We start from the raw sequence: 17,503 nt of genomic DNA, 5'->3' as shown, positions 1-17,503 counted from the left end.
AAAAGAACATTCACCAGAAAAATATTGCTATAGCAAAATACTGGAAATGAGATAAAATTTCATTAACTGCATAATTGGTAAGTGACTCACAGCACTTCAATAAAATGGAATACCATAGAGTCACAAAAAGGCATCAGATCCAAATAATTTACAATGTAGAAAAATGTTTAAAACAATGTGCTGAGTAAAAAAAAATGTTGAAGAAGATATGTACTATGCAATATTAATTGTAAAATATGCAAAGTAAGATTCTATCATGTGTGTGGATGTATACATACAATGAAAAAATGTAAAAAGTGTCATGTGACTCCTAAACCAAAATAGTCATTAGTGGTTTCATCTGGGACAGGGATAATTTTGCCTTTAACACTTCTTTCTTTTCATGGGAAAAAGAGCTTGAAGTAAATATATCAAAACATTAATATCTCTGAGCATGGAAATGTTTTTGCATATTCTCTACTTTATATGCTTTATATAGTCTGTGTTTTTCTACATACATAAAATATTTCCAAATAGAGTTTTCAATAAAGAAAAAACAACCTATTGAAGGAAATAAAAGGAAAAATATAAAGATATTTTTGTAGAATTGTCAAAATAAGAAAAAACAAACTGGTCAATAATAAACTAGTGGTTAACTGAATTATATATACTAAATATATATGCTAAATATATGTGTATGTATATATGCTGAATTATGTAGTATGTACAAATGATTGTTCAGAAGAAGACATTCAAATAATATTGAAAAAAGGCAGTATACACAATTATGTGCAGTATTATGTGTGGGTAGGAGTGTGTGCCTATTCGTGTGTGTGTATGTATGTGTGTGTGTAGGCAATAAACCAAAATTTTAATAGTTTACATCTATATCATAATATTAAAAATAGCATTAGTTTCTTATTTCTTCTTTCCTATTTTTGCAAATTTAGTATGAGTAACTTGTAAAATCTATAAAAAAAATCTATTCAGCCATTCAGACATGTGAGCGGTTACAAAGTCATGAAAGTGTGATATTCATGCAACAGGACTGCACATCTAAGCTGCACAGAAATTAATGCCATTTAATCGCTCTTGCTGCCTGATAGGAATGTGTCAAGTTGAATGGATATGGCTTCTGTTTCAAGATCTCCAAAACATTTGTTAGTTGACTCATATCTATAACTGTACCCCAGCCCTCTCTCGTAAGTTCCAGGACTCTAAAGCCAACTGCATACCAGATGTCATTTCTTCTAGGTCCCACAAAGCTTGAAAATCAGCACCTCAAGCTGAATCCATCTCCTTGTCCTGTCCCCTCATTCCTCCTTTGTCTCTATCCTTTGCCTCAACTAATGCCAGAAGTATAACCAAAACTGCCAAACCATTTTAGATATCTCCCCAAACTCCCAACCCAGTGACTCAGTGTTCCCTGTCACTTCTCTCTGATGTATTCCTTGGCTCCCTCTCCTCTTCTCCCCTGGATCCCTCTCTGGGTACTAAGTATCTGAATCTTGCCTAGGTCATATTTTCTTGCCTTGTGTGTTAGTCCTCAATTCAGTCTCCAAACAACTGCCATCAGGCAATGTGCTGTTTCTAAAATATAGACTCAAATACAAAAGGAGAGCTGAGTAGCTCTATACATTTTTTTAATTGCATGGAATAAATATAAGCAATCACTGATAGGTTCACTTGAGAACTGAAGAGCATGTAACTGATGTGATGCCAGGCATAGCACTTCTGTCCCCTCTCTGCTATAATCCAAACCCTGGCCTGATTAAATGGCATATAATCACCTGATGGAAATACCAGGCATCACTTATAGCTCAAAGCTCATGACTGCAGGGAAAAATTGAATTTTAACTTCCTCAGTAACACTCATATTTTTACTTTTAGAAACGGGAGTATATTTCTTCAAATTATTGGAGAGCAGGAAGTGGTGGGAAGTTATTTCTGCTGCATGTTTTTCTCTTGCTCAGGGAGAAAATACATCAACTTAATGTGAGGGTTATAAACCAGAGTAAGGAGAAACTATTTTAGCACAAAACAAAACACACAGCATATTTTACAATCCCCATGGTATGAAAATGCTGTACCTTAGCTTCAGAGTTGAAGCAAAGAAATTGGTAATGTATATGAATATGGTTTTATTTTTATTTTTTGCACTATTACCTTGCTTATTCTTAATTTTTTTTTATACTTTTGACAGTACCAGAGTTTGAACTCATGGCCTCACACTTGCCAGGCAAGCACTCTACCACTTGAGCTACCCTGCCATTCCTTTTTGATTTAGTTTCTTTTTCAGATAGGGTCTCATGCTTTTCCCTGGGTGGACCTCAGACCATGATTCTCCTAACTCTGCCTCCTGAGTAGCTAGGATCACAGGTGTGGGCCACCATACCCTGCCTCCTTCCTAAATTTTTTGTGAATTTCTTGTAAGGTATCAAAATAATGCACTTACAGAGTGATAAAGTTTGACAAGATGATGTTAAGGAATATGTGGAAAAATAAAATATTTTTAAATACAACAAAATGTGGATTGTTCCTGCATTGATGATAGTGAGCAATGGACTGTGGAATATGGCTCCAGTACTATCTGCCTAACAGTCACAATTTTATTTTAATATTTTATTTTGTTTGGTGGTAGTAGGGCCTTGTGCTTGCTGTCTCCAGGCACTGTACCACTTGAGGCCAAGATTCACAGTTTTTAGAAAGATAACCAAAGACCTTTAACAGAATATTACTAGTAAAATGAGCAGTGGTAGTAACAGAGAAGTTAGGAGTAGTAGTTAATACCTGTATCAGTTACTGATAAGCATTTTAAAAGTTCAATCTTCTACAACTCCACATTGCAGTTGGGAAAAGTGAGGCTCAGAAAACACAAGTGGTATGGCCTCAGTCACATACTTAGTAGTACAGATCCTATCTTTCTGACATTTGATCAATTATCATTAAGCTAGGAGAAAAGGCAAAATCAAGTTTTATTCATTCAGCTAGAATATTGAGAGACCGTGGTTCTATGAAGATTAGTGAGATGCCCATTCTCTCTGGGAAGGATGATCACGTGAGCTCTGGAAACAGAACGAAGGTCTCCCACAACCTACCACCATGCAGCAAAGCATTAAGTCTTATGATCCTGTGGATTTTAGAGGCTGGCATCTGTCATGTATCCCATTCCACTGAACATGCATGGGATTCCAGCATGGCTAGCTTAGCAGAGGGTACAACAAAGAGCATACTGTCCAGGCCCACACTGGTATCTCTGACTCCTAACCTTGGTCGTGTCCTTGGATTCAGACATAACAACCATATGCCTTGCCCTTTTCTGGTCTACTTGCCATTCTTTGGTCTAACACAGCCTCATTTCTTATCTTAACCATGGCCTAATTTGGCATTCAACCAGATCCTTACCCTTTATTTTTCACTCCATTTGGCAATACATGTCTCCTGCTTTGAGTTGCCTTAAAACTTCTCAAGGTAAAAAACGTGGTGAAGATAGAGCACAAAAGAGAATTCACATTCATGCAAAATCAATTTTGAGGATGCAGAGTTCATGAAATATTTTCATGTGTTAGATATGGTAGTGTAGCTACTAATGGAATTCCCATTTTTAAGTTTGAATGGCTCCGAGATAGAGGAAATGTTAAGTGACAGGGAGGGGAATCCCTCAGGAAATCATCCCAGCTGTTAAGGCCATAAATGTAAGGAAGGAAATGAAAATATTACTCATTGCAGCAGCTTTTCTTGAGGGGAGGGAGTGAGGAAGCATGAGTTTCCTCAGTCAGTGATATTTTCCAGGTACACTGCTCTGAAATTAAATATCAAGTTAAATTCACAACCTCACATCTCCTATCAGGACTTTCTCACTCCTATTCCATTGTTTCATATTATCCCACATTTTCAGTCCCTATATTTTACTGGAAACTATGAACTCTAATAATTTGCAGCTGTTGTAAACAGTGACTTGCAGGCTCCTGGAAGTGTTAGTACCAAAAGAAATCTAAGATGCTCATTTCACTTCCACAAATAAACAAGCATTTAAGGATATTCTGAGCTGAAATGTAAACATAACAAAACTTGTGCCCATAGAATGGGAGCTGTGCCTTCAATTCAACCCTTCCTTTGTTCTGGGGATACAAATTATTGGCACCACTATTGGTGATTAATTTGGCACTGAAATGCAACATGGCTGAGCAGGTTATTAAAATCAAATCCAAAGACAAACATTGTAAAGAAGTCAACCTCAAGTAGCTAAATGGGAACTAAAATTTCTATGGTGGGACATCAGGAGAGAGGGAAGGAATGAGAGAACAAGAGACAGAGAGGGACACAGGGAGATTTCTGTCATGGATTTCTTTCTAAAACAGTAAATATTTAAAGAATTATTTCTGCTGTCTGTCTGAAGCACTAAGTTCTCTCGGTCGTGTTTTTCTTTTTTCTTTTTTCTTTTTTTTGCTCTGTTTGGGAAATAGTCAGTGTTTTAAAAGGAAACATATCATGGGTGGTGTCTTAAAAAATAAACCTAAGTATGGATACTGTGTTACGTCCCTACCCTGTTCCACCCTGTGCTTATTGTCAGATAAATGAACAACAACAGACACTGCTGCTTTGAAAAAGGGGTGGGGAAGAATCTTGTTTTTTTCTTTCAGTTCAAATCAGACACTTTGTTTTCTTTCTCCTAGATAGGCACAAAAAGCTTCAGAAAGAAAACAGTTAGTAATCGTTTGCCTTCCACTCCCCCATCCCACCCCCACAGTGCATATTTCCTGCAAATGAGAGGCTGGATGAGGACTGGTCTGCTTGCTTTTATCTGTTCCTGACTGATTTTCACAGGGCAGACATTCCATTGAGCTGAGCAAAGAGGCTACTGGAGGCAGAGGTTGGAGTCTCCAGGGACCCTTGGTGCTAGGAACTGCCTTCCTCTTCACTTCTCAAGCAGAGCTACAACAAGCACTTCTCAAATCAATAAGAGCCTGCAGAGTTACATGAATCTAAGGCTCAGAAGAGAGCCTCTAATTAAGTAATTAAACTGCCCGTTGGAGGTCATTTTAACACTCAGTCTTCTTCTTGAAGGGAGACATAATGGAGCTACTTTCTTGTGCTGACCACACAAAGCCATCCCCAGCTAGTGGGTCCCACTGCTGCCTGAGCAAGAAATGCAATGTGTCATTCCAGAAAGCTGGAGGTTAATTAACACCAGACACTGGAAAAATGGCTGAGCAGAAATGGCAGACATATTACTAAATTTGTTGAAACCTGACTCCCAACTCCAGCTTTGACTCCCTATGATGCCATCACTATTTTAATAGAAGTCAAAAAAGAATTCAGTTTCTCTCCTTTTTCATTACAGCAGCATGAAATTCTAGAAGACAGACCTCTGCGATTATCTGAGTCCTCGTGTGGCTCTGAATTGTGAGATCATGTATCAGAAACAGTGCCAGGGAGCGAGAACTGATCACAGCACAATCCCACAGGTGTCCTCTGCAACTTGTCACCAGAGAACTGATTTTTGCAGGAATAGAGACCACAAAACCTTGCTTATTGATTTACTCACACCTCAAACAGATTGATGCCTCTGGATACAAAAACTGCTGCTGTGGGCTATATGAAAGGGAATGGAGGCTGTTTAGTAATGTCCCACTTAAACAATTTTCCATTTGTTTCTTCTATTTGCTGAATTTTGCTCTTGGTTCCAAGAGCTACCTGTGTGAGGGCTTACCCTGCCTCAACTTTGGATCAGTGGGGACTGGGCTATGACAACAAGAGCTCTCAGTTGTATATTCAGAAGAGGACAGAGACACCTCTTGCCTGGTATGCTTGTGACCTTTAGTATCTGTGAGCCTGAGTGTGACATCACATGGTCCTTAGTATCCATGGAAACCTGACATCCTGTCCTTCTCCTCCTCCTCACAGAGTCCCAATTGGATGCTCTCTCTTAGTTCCCCTCATTCTGCTTGGGGTCTCCAGGCCCTTTATAAGTGAGCAAACTTAAGATTCCCAGCCCCTGAATGAATGAGTGGTGGTGCCTCACCCAGAAACCTAATGGTATCTGGCACTTAACTGTCACCAAAGAGTGAATGAATGAATGAGTGAGTGAATGGAGCCCACACCTCCTGACACTTTCTACTCCGAATCTGAATTCCTAATATTTTTCCCTTTATTGATAACTGAAGTCCAGGATCCCCAGAAATAGAAGTCAAAGAAGCTCCAAAGGGATTCTGATCTTATTTTCTCCCTGTTTTTATAGTTGTTCTTTACTTCACCATTCAGTTCCCTACATCCAACTCTAACTTTTATATTTCACCAAAATACTTCTCTTAATTTAGGAAATATAATAAAGAAACTTGTGGTGCTGGTCCTGCTATTAATTTCCACTTAGCCTGGATCCTGGTCCTTCTGGATTTCAATTTCTTTTTCTTTAATAAGGAATGACACTAAAAATGCTCTCTAATCTCTCCTCTTTCAATCCTAGTCTTCCATGTGTCTATGTTTGTGACTACTAACTATATGACTGTTAAATTAGTGTTTCCACTCTAACGATCCAAATTATTACAGAATTTTTAAAAAACAAGATGGTCCTGTCTAAGCATAATTTACCTTGGCATTGAGTGGTTCACTTGAGCCCTGTAAAAAAAAAATAACCCTAATGCAAACATTAACTGACAGCATCATCAGCAGCTGGTTATTTTTCTCTTTGCTAATGACTCCATCTAAGCAACAGGACCAAGAAATTAACTTGAAGGTCTCCAAAATGAATGACTGGCTTTGTATGAACTTAAATAGCAGGGATGATTATGTAAGATATTGGACTTTAGGGTACATTTAATGTCCAGTGTCCATCTGGCCATCATATAGATGGCTAGGGCTTCAATGCTGGCCCCCACGAATCCCTTGACAACTAACTACTATAATTTGGAGCCAAACTTCCAACCTTGCCAGGGTATTGCTCTGCCTGGTTCCAGACCTCATGTCCCTATAATTGAGTCTACCTGGCAACAGCACACAGCAGCTATCTACTCCAATTTACCTGTACACTTCTTTTTTTCATTTCTTTATCTTGTAAAAGTGGTTTATAAAATGCACAAGCAAAAATTACTTAGCTTACATAAAATTTATGCAATGGTCAACATAAATAAATTTATAAATCAGAAAAAATCTTCTATTTCTATTCTGAAATATGATTCTGAAATATGAAAGTTAAAGGACCAATCTAGTTCATCTGCAGGTCTCTGCCCCAATAACATGACCTGAACAGTTATTCTGTCTATCTCTTACATCTGGCTGCCCTTTTTCTACCAGCACCTCACCCACTGGCAATTAACTTAATTGCCTTAACTTAATGATTTTTGCCTTTACCATAAGATACTGCCTTTTATCCCCCTTTGTCATTCATTTCCATAATTCTAGGAAAAAGCTAAAAAAACCCCACACCTCCTAACCGACTGTAATCCCAGAGTCCCCATCACTACCCACATCAAATCTGCTGCTTACAAGATCATTAAATGCAGTAGCTTTGCTTCCACCCTCATCCTAGGTGAGCTCTGCTGGGTGTCACACCTTTAATCACCCACTCTTCACATTCGGCTTCACTCTCTTTTTCTGTGCTACTGTCTCCAGTTCTCCACATACCTCCCTGGGGCTCTTCCTCAGTTTCCTTTCCCTTGTTTGCCCTTTGAATGTGGTATCACCGCCCCGCCCCAAGAGTTTACTTGACCCTTTTCTCTTTATAAAATCTTCCTGTACATGACCATGTCTACACCCGTGACTTTAACAACCACCCACTTACATATAAGTTATCCTAAAATATTCATGTCCAACTCCGACCCCATCCTAAGCACTAAACTCATACTTCAAACTTCAAGGACTATAGTGTCTACCTTTAAACTCAAAATTTTCCAGTCAAGCTCAGTATAGTCTGCCCCTTTATTCAGCAAATGGTCTTAACTCCACATCTGTATCACCCACCCAGCCTCCACCGTGTAATGCCTGATGACTATACCATCACAAGTGTTCTCCAATACAGCTTCTTCTCTCCACTGTCTAGGCCACTGCCCAGTGTAAGGCCTTTATCACCTCCAATGTAAGATTTTTCCCATAGTTTCTCACACTTTATCCCACCTCTCTCTTTCTCAACCAGTCCATTCTTTACACATCTACCACTGTCATTGTAAAATGTAGTTCAGTTCTGAGTACGTTATTCTTCTGTTTTATAGAAAATTTTCATTGGTTTCATGCTACCTACAGGATAATTTTGAAATTTTCAGCAGGGCGTAAAAGGCTTCCAACTTGGAAGCCTTCTGCTGCCCTTGGTCTTCACAAGCTCCCCAGTGCCTGGCTGTACAACTCATGCGATACTTGCCTTTCCTTTTCTCAGAAGTCTGTGTGCTATTTCCCATCCTTCCCCTGTAGCTTCCCCTCTCGGTTTCACTGCCACATATTTACTAGTAAGTAAGACTCTGACACTTAAATGTCATCTCCAGTGTAAAAGCTTTCTTGGTTTCCAGGCTGAAATGAATTAATAATTTCTTCTGTCTCCTCATGATTATGACAGCATATTGAGTCCTAGGTACACTAAGTGCTAGGTGGATACCATTGGAAAGATTCATAAATAAGTTCTACCTCTGCGGAGGAGTTCGAGGCCCAGAATCAGGGATGAGAAACTCTCACTCTTGGCATCGAAGACCATTGTTTCTCCTACTATTCCACACTGTCTTCTTCTATGGCTCATGGAGCAAACCTCTCTGAAAGCACTCATATCATCAGCAACATGAGTATGGCTAGCACAGATTGCAAACTTTCAGTTGATCAGAAAGCAAGTTTCCCACATTGTCTCAAATATCCCAACAACAAATCTAACACAGGCCCTCCTATTCCAGTGAGTGAAAGTAAAGACAGAAGACTAACTTTCTCTCAGGAAACACAGATAGAAATGTCTAAGTCCAAGTTAGCCTGGAGGTACCCAACCATAGAACAAGATTTCTGGGCCACAGCACCAAGGTAACTCTCACTGGTGATGTAGTTCACTCTTTATATTAATGTCTTGACTAAGTGCTTAGAAGCATTGGCATCTAAATGCCCCTTCTGCCCAATGACTGGGTGAGCTATTCCAACCACTTCCTAAAGGGCTCCCTGACTCTGACAATTTGTTTAGATTACATTTTGGTATTTTGCTTTATCTGCCATACTGAACTCATCCCAGCACCTGTCTATGGGTTTATTTTCCTACCTCTATGCCTCTGACCAGATCATATTTGAGGTTTCATTTATCTTGTCTGTTTTCTCCTTCAGCGGTTTGTTACTCCAAGCCCTGCTGCATGCTGAGATCTGGCAGTGGTCAGTAGAAAACTGTGTATTTGTACTCCATGTACATGGAAAATCTTACTCATGATCACAGGACAGAAAAAAGGCACTGGGAGTGCCTTTGACCTAGGCTTTGGTTTGCTCATGCACTCTGTATGTTGAATTCTATGGATTGTGGACTTTACCAAAAAAGAAGAACCTGTACCTCCCCTATTCTGCACCATGCACACGAGGAGGGAGGAAGGAGTGAGAAAATGCCTACTGCCCCCTGTCTAGTAGACAATATGCTTCTGGCCATTCAAACCTCTTGAAGACCCTTCTTTTGCTGCAGTATTTACTTCTGCTTTATTCTTGAAAGCATTTGAGGAAAGTCTAGAGCCCTGGCTGCTATTTTCTTTCTTCAAGTAGAACATATCATTCCATTGCCTATTTATTTTTTTTGCTTCTAATTATTGTTGTTGAAAAATCAGCATTTAGTCTGCCACTTTCTGAAAGGTAATCGTTCCTTACCCACCCACTCCCCTGGCTGGCTTTAACATTTATTATTTATCACTAAATTTTTTCAGAGAAACATACCTGGTTGTTTGGGTAATTTTTATAAAATGAGGGGTTTCCTCAGTTTTAGAAGTCTTACTTCAAATATTTCTTCTGCTCCATTTACCTTTCTTTTTCTTCTAGGACTTTAATGAAATGTGTGCTATACTTTCTCTAAGCACCCTCTAATGCATTTTAGCCTCTCTTCTGTATTTTAATCTTTGTTTTTATCTCTGCTTTTCTTCAGCCAGATGCTTCTAACTTATCTTCTAGTTCATTGTTTCTCTCTTCATCTCAATCTAATCTGTCTAACCTCCTAAAACATCTTTCTTTCTGCTGTGGTCTTAATTTTAACTATTGTGTTTATTGGAATTCTAAAATTTCCAGTTGGCTACTTTTCATATTTTCCATGTCACTTTTCACAAGTCCTTGATGAAAGCTTTTTTTTTTAGATTGACATTTATCTCTACGGGTTTAGTAATCATTGTTATTCAGCAAACTGCGCCTGGTAGCTTCAGCATCTGGCATATGGGTGGGTTTCCATTGTTTGTTTTTCATGTTGTATCTCATTGATGTTACAGTGTCTCCTCTTGCACACAGATATCTTTGATAGTCTGTTGGCTATTGTGTATGAAAAAGTATTGGTAGAAGTGAGGTGTAGCATAGTTTTCTCTCTGATTGAAGATTTTAAACTGTTTTTTGCAGGTGCTCAATGCCTAAACGCAAAAGCCTTAAAGCATACCCTTCATTATTCCATAGCTTGAGATTCAGGGAGCTTGAAGCTGAATGGAGTCCCAGTGAAGGCTGTTTTGCTTTCATTTTTCCTAGGATGTGTGTAGTTTACCAGGTTTTACACCCTAATCAAGCCCTGGACTCATTCTTTGGTCCTCCTGGAAGTGCTGCTAACCCTGTCTGTATTAGTGAATGCCCTATGGGCAAAAAACAGTCCCAAATAGAGAGTTCACATCTCTCTCAGATACTAACTTAGAAGTTTTACACTACCTTGTGAGCATCTTGCTACATTTAGAAAGATGTTTTCAAATGTTATCCAGAGTTGTAAACTGTCTTTTTCAGGAGAGTTGGTTCAAGTTAGCATTATGGAAAGTGAATGTTCTACACCTGAAGTTTAAGGAAGCTTTGGACAACTTTGAAAAATATGGAAAAAAATTTTGAGTTTTCTTTCTAAATTCAAAAGAAACTGGCCAGTTGGAGTTTGTATAAGAAATTGTCAGGAAGCTAAAATAGAAAGATCCATTAACCAAGAGAACCTGGTTTACATTTGAATGAAATGTCTATAAATACAAATGAAACATGGAAAGCCTTTTTGTCAGATAAATCAGTAACCACAAATTTATAGTTGAAAACTGAAAAAAAGAGAAAGAAAACTTCATTCTCTCTTACATTAATCACAAGGCACTAGTTTCATGTAACAATGCATTGAAGTTTTTGGTAGTAGCAAAAATACTTTGTCATCTAATCAACTAATAGACACATCCCTTCTCTATTCCCACCTCCCAACCTATTCTGTCCTATCAAAATATTAATTTGTTCAAGTTGCAAGTTGATATATTCTGATCTCAATAAAATTAGAATACTATGAGAACACCGGAAGCTTAATAATAATTGATCTAAACTGTTTTGATAAATCGATTCCACTATACCTTCCAGATCTCCCTTGTAGACAATTCTGGTAAATGAAACATATAGGGACTTCTGTAGAAATTTTGCTTCCTTGATTAAACACATACACACACACACACAAACAGCTAACACTATTCCTTCCTCCTTTCTCCAGAAGTGAGCTCAGGATATTCAGGAAAACACTATTGCAGTGAGTTTTTCATAATTAAGTAAACACAATGAAAGCTAATAATGTAGAGCAGAAATTAAGTTGCTAAACAAACCTTGATACTACCTACCTCCAGGTTTGCTTTTAGGTAAAAGAAAAATTTAGGTAAAACATTTTAAGTTGCTAGGAGTTGGCTTTCCTGTGATTTGACAGTGAAAATACCTGTAACTAATACATTCACTAAATGTACCCATATTGCAATGTTTTGCCCCAGTTTTGACTGGAGACAATGTTTGAAATTTGTGTCACTTACCATAATACAAGAGTCTGTAGTTTGAAGGTCAAAGTCAGTGAAGTTCAAGAGAACACGGTGATGGTTTTCAACTTGAATAACCCAAGAACATTCGGTGTTACTTCTATAATGACTGGGGTAATTTGGAGAATGAATCTCTCCACTGGGAGCCTGGAAAATCCCACCACAACCTGCAAATGGGAAACCCAATTCAACAATGAGAGGAATTGCTGATGCATAAACTATCCCATTACCTGGTAGCATATGTCAATGTGCTACTTTGGTTTACTGTGTCATTGGTCTGTGCTAAAACTCTGAAGCACTGAATACTCATGTTAATTCATTTATCCCAACAGAAATAAGGACACATAGATAATACTAAGAAGATACTTCCAACACTTTAAATACTGATGTCCAAAGTTATTTTAAATAATGAAAAATAAGTGTAAATGAAGTCATGTTTTCACAAAGACTTAAAATGCCTCTTTGTTGCTCTCTAAAATATTGCATACTTTAATGATAATTATCTCCAAATGTTTGATAATCCTGGAACATACTATTTTACAAGTAACTTAATGTCTGTGTTTTTTTTTCAATTTTAATATTCTTAACGTTAATTCAGAATAACTACTTAGGTTGATTTTAATTTCTATGATATTATCAAACACCTATTAATTAGTGTGAAATCTATCTCTATGACCTATCATTCCTTGGATTTATGATATTATAAACCAACAATTAAAACATTCAGCACTATTTTCTAGTAATTGAGAACACTGAGGTATTATCTAGATACTATGTGCACATGTAAATTCATATGTAATTAACTTTGAGATCACATGTAGTGACTACGCTACCTTGGAGCTGAGGAAGTGGAGGAATAAGGTGACCTGGAGTCACATTTTTGTGTTGGCATTTTTAGCTGTGGGACTCTAGGCAAGTCTCTGACTTCACTAAGTTTCTGCTTCCTCACTTGTAAGATGAGGATATGAAAATGACTTCCCTCATCAACTAGTTGTAAGGATTATATGAGATAATGCTATCAAAATAAAATAGTCCCTGGCATATAGTAAGCACTCCATAAATATCACTATTATTGGCAGTTATATAAGTTAATCTCTATTAAAATATTTTGTGCCATAATTTATCATTTAAAAAATCTACAAAAGGCAATTTATTTAGATACCCTAAAATCTGGGACAGAAAGTCACTGCACAACACACAGTCATTCCTTGGTATTGGCAAATTCAATGTTCACAGACTTGGCATTTGCCAAGAACCCAAAGATCTATGCCGTGGCCAGAAGTCACCTACCATTTATCAACTTGAGGTCAGGGAACAGGAATAAGTCTGTTGGCAAGCAAATGAGTCCAGCCAATCATTCTGTACTCACTTGCATTCTTATATCTTTGTTTTCATGCATGTGATGACTCTTTGAAAGTTAAACTCTATCACAGTTTTTAAGGGAGAGTAATATTAGCCATTTGGGGAGTCATCAGGGTGTAGCCTTCATACCTTTCTCCAATCATTTCATAAAATTTAACAAGGGCTCAACTTATGTACTTTAAGGACATTTTCCTTTTCACTCACCTCCAGGGACTGCTTGCCATGAGGCACTGAAGCCTCTCCCATTGACAGAGTTGTCTGTCCTAAATCGGATTGCTAGCTCATGGCCAGTGCTGGAAACCTGCATGGGGTTCACAGATGATCTTTGGGCACACAATTGGGCTAATCTGGGAGAGTGGAAATCAGGGCCTCCGTAGATCTAAGAGGAGGTATAGAAATGAGAGACTTGAGTTAAAAGATGCCTTGAAGCAATTCAGGCCCTCCCCTTGCTCCTTTTTACAACCAACTCTTAGAATCTATTATGATTAGAGATTGAAATCTCAGCCTCCCAGGGTGGGTATGAACTATAAACTTGAGCTGAGTTTTCAAAGGCATTCCCTCTGCCTTAGGAACACACAAGTTCAATAACCCATGAAACACTTGCTTTTTCATTAAACAGAAGGGTAGAAGTGGATGGAATAGAATATTCCAGAATCTTCCAAATTTCCCCTTTTTCTTTATTTCTTGGCTCTGGGATTCCCAGCTGTCTCTGACAGATATATTACAGACAATACAATATTAAGTGTTATTTTCCAACTCTCATGGGCACATATAACCAATGTGAGCAGATAGCCATTTTGTTGCAAGACGCTCCTATAGTCCCACTGCTCAGGAGACTGAGGCAGAAGGATTGTGAGTTCAAGACCAGGCTAGACTACATAGTGAGACTCTGCCTCAAGGAGAAAACAAACAAACAAGGCCATTTTGTTTATAAGTTTGCTGAAGGATACTGACTTTCTAGTTATATTTCAAGGAATTTCCATCTGCAAACTGAATGTTTTGTAGGATTAGGCCTCAAGTACATTGTTTTTGCTTTTTCAGAGGGAGAGAAAATACATCCTCTAGAAGTGTGTTCTGTAGAATTCTAAAGCACAGAAGACTACAGAACTTCTGTGCCTCCTCCCAGAAACCTGACCAAGAGCTTCTGCCTCTGAATCACCCTAGATTCTTCCCAGGATCTACATGGCTTCCACTAGATCCCCCACTCTTGGCTTCAGAATTCTAGGATCCTCCAAATTTGCCAAATGTCTGAGTGGGGCACAACTTGGCAGCTCAGCAAGATGTTCCTCAGGCAAGGCTGCCTTCACCTCACCTCCAGGAGGCCCCACACACTGGTTTCTGAACCTCCCCGGACCCACTTATCTACTGTGCGGTAAGGGGAAAATATCTTCAGGTTTTGTCAAACTTGAATTTGCAGAAGAAAGTCCACTTTGAGTGACAGTTTTCCAAAATATTGGTATCTGAGCCCTTCACAACCTCCCCTCTCATATAAGCCCACAAGTCTATGCTCAGGGCCAAAGTCAGGAAAATCACTCTCAGCGGGGTCTGTACATAGCATCCCCTCACCTCCCCAGCTGGGTCAGTCACCCCAGTCCTAACCCTCAGGTCCCCAGGGCCCTTGCTCACCCCCAGGCCCTCTGCTGACTGATAGGAAATTCACTCAAGGCTTTCTGGAGAAAGGGAGTGAAAACAAGAAGCCTCCTTTGGGGGAAGAGTACATGATTAGAATCTATAATGATTTCTTTGTCTGATGAATTCCCCCCAGCCTTGCAGGAAAGGCCAAAATGAATGAAACTGCTGTTTCCCAGAGGGCTGAGCACAAGGACTGTAATTGCAAAGGAATGAAGCAGACTGACTGCTTCAGGCTTATTTTCATTAGGAGAGGCTGATGTTTGTGTGGCCCCCTACAGCCATCAAAAGCAGGACTGCAGGAAGGGCCTCATGTGGTCCTTTCCATGTATACACAGGCAACAGAAGAAACAAGATAGCTTCTTATTTGGAGTGTCCTTTCCCATTTTCGGGACTTCCCTCACTCCTTACTGGGAGCCCAGTCCCCAGAGTGCGTAGCCAAGGGCATGGGCTCCTAATGGTCAGAGCCCAATAACCAGAACAGATTTAGTTAGAGAGAGCAATGAGCACAAGCACTAAGTGCTAACAAAGAAAACCCACACGTCTGCAAAATATTCTTTGTTTCCTCTACTCATGCATCCCCTTGAGATCACAAACATAATGGTAGGAGTTGGCTGGGCCTAGAAGCCTTCAGAAGAATAAACACTGCCACTTTTGACATTCTCTGCTCTCTGCTTCCTCTCCCACTGGGCTGAGCTCACCAATGACCGTCCACACCAAGTAATTGTCCTGGTTTATTGCACCAGGGAGTGTATTTCCGTTCCTGATTGATACCTTTCAGGCTCTGCAGAGCTTTCTCAGAGACTGAAGTAAAATCAGCCCAGTGTTTCCATGGCCAAAACAATAGAATAGAGATTTTGGCTTCCACAAATAAAACGGATAGTTAGCAAACGTTCAAAAGAGGAGAAAGATGGAAAAAAATTCAGGGTGTGGTTCATTCCACATTAACTTATGACTAACTTGGGGGGAAAAGGCATTGGTCTGGTGAGCAGAGATTAAAGTGTGTTTTTAGAAAATGCCCAGGATGGAGAACATTTCAAAGCCTGTGATTTTAATCTGTTTTGAACATTTCTTTCTGCTCTGTTGGCTCCATTTATTGTTACGATCAAGTCAGCATTCCAGCGTTATGAGTAACCACATGGCTGTTGCTTTATGCAACTGACCACTTTCTGGACAGTGACTTTTTTTGGAGGAAACAAAAATGTTTCCTGGTAAAATTTAGTGGATCCCAGTAAGTCCAATACCTGGAGATAGTAAGGACTCACTTGGCTGTGTTCAGCAGATCAGTATAAGCAAGTGTACATGCTAAGATTATCCATGTTTCTAGACCACACATCAACCAGAGTAGCAAATTTTGTTTTTTTTATTATTCATATGTGCAAACAAGGCTTGGGTCATTTCTCCCCCCTGCCCCCACCCCCTCCCTTACCACCCACTCCACCCCCTCCCTCTCCCCCCCAACCCCCTCAATACCCCGCAGAAACTATTTTGCCCTTATTTCTAATTTTGTTGTAGAGAGAGTATAAGCAATAATAGGAAGGAACAAGGGTTTTTGCTGGTTGAGATAAGGATAGCTATACAGGGCATTGACTCACATTGATTTCCTGTGCGTGGGTGTTACCTTCTAGGTTAATTCTTTTTGATCTAACCTTTTCTTTAGTTGCTGGTCCCCTTTTCCTATTGGCCTCAGTTGCTTTTAAGGTATCTGCTTTAGTTTCTCTGCGTTAAGGGCAACAAATGCTAACTAATTTTTTAGGTGTCTTACCTATCCTCACCCCTCCCTTGTGTGCTCTCGCTTTTATCATGTGCTCATAGTCCAATCCCATTGTTGTGTTTGCCCTTGATCTAATGTCCACATATGAGGAAGAACATGATTTTTGCTCTTTTGGGCCAGGCTAACCTCACTCAGAATGATGTTCTCCAATTCCATCCATTTGCCAGCGAATGATAACATTTCGTTCTTCTTCATGGCTGCATAAAATTCCATTGTGTATAGATACCACATTTTCTTAATCCATTCATCAGTGGTGGGGCATTTTGGCTGTTTCCATAACTTGGCTATTGTGAATAGGGCTGCAATAAACATGGGTGTGCAGGTGCCTCTGGAGTAACCTGTGTCACAGTCTTTTGGGTATATCCCCAAGAGTGGTATTGCTGCATCAAATGGTAGATTGATATCTAGCTTTTTAAGTAGTCTCCAAATTTTTTTCCAGAGTGGTTGTACTAGTTTACATTCCCACCAACAGTGTAAGAGGGTTCCTTTTTCCCCACATCCTCGCCAACACCTGTTGTTGGTGGTGTTGCTGATGATGGCTATTCTAACAGGGGTGAGGTGGAATCTTAGTGTGGTTTTAATTTGCATTTCCTTTATTGCTAGAGATGGTGAGCATTTTTTCATGTGTTTTTTGGCCATTTGGATTTCTTCTTTTGAGAAAGTTCTGTTTAGTTCACTTGCCCATTTCTTTATTGGTTCATTAGTTTTGGGAGAATTTAGTTTTTTAAGTTCCCTATATATTCTGGTTATCAGTCCATTGTCTGATGTATAGTTGGCAAATATTTTCTCCCTCTCTGTGGGTGTTCTCTTCAGTTTAGAGACCATT

At 39.2% G+C, this 17,503-nt stretch overlaps 1 protein-coding gene across 1 annotated transcript in view; it reads right to left on the bottom strand.

Annotated features, from left to right (window-relative positions):
* Cubn (cubilin) overlaps positions 1-17,503 on the bottom strand; it is a 253,945-nt gene that overhangs the window by 120,490 nt on the left and 115,952 nt on the right. The window contains exons 30-31 of the mRNA XM_074056589.1: positions 13,479-13,653; positions 11,910-12,079 (exon numbers count right to left, since the gene is read on the bottom strand). Of these exons, the coding sequence (XP_073912690.1) occupies positions 11,910-12,079; positions 13,479-13,653 (345 nt within the window). The remainder of the gene's footprint in view (positions 1-11,909; positions 12,080-13,478; positions 13,654-17,503) is intronic.

The sequence above is a fragment of the Castor canadensis genome, chromosome 15 (assembly GCF_047511655.1).
Source record: "Castor canadensis chromosome 15, mCasCan1.hap1v2, whole genome shotgun sequence".
Lineage (NCBI taxonomy): Eukaryota > Metazoa > Chordata > Mammalia > Rodentia > Castoridae > Castor > Castor canadensis.
This window is presented reverse-complemented; position numbering and strand designations above follow the sequence as displayed.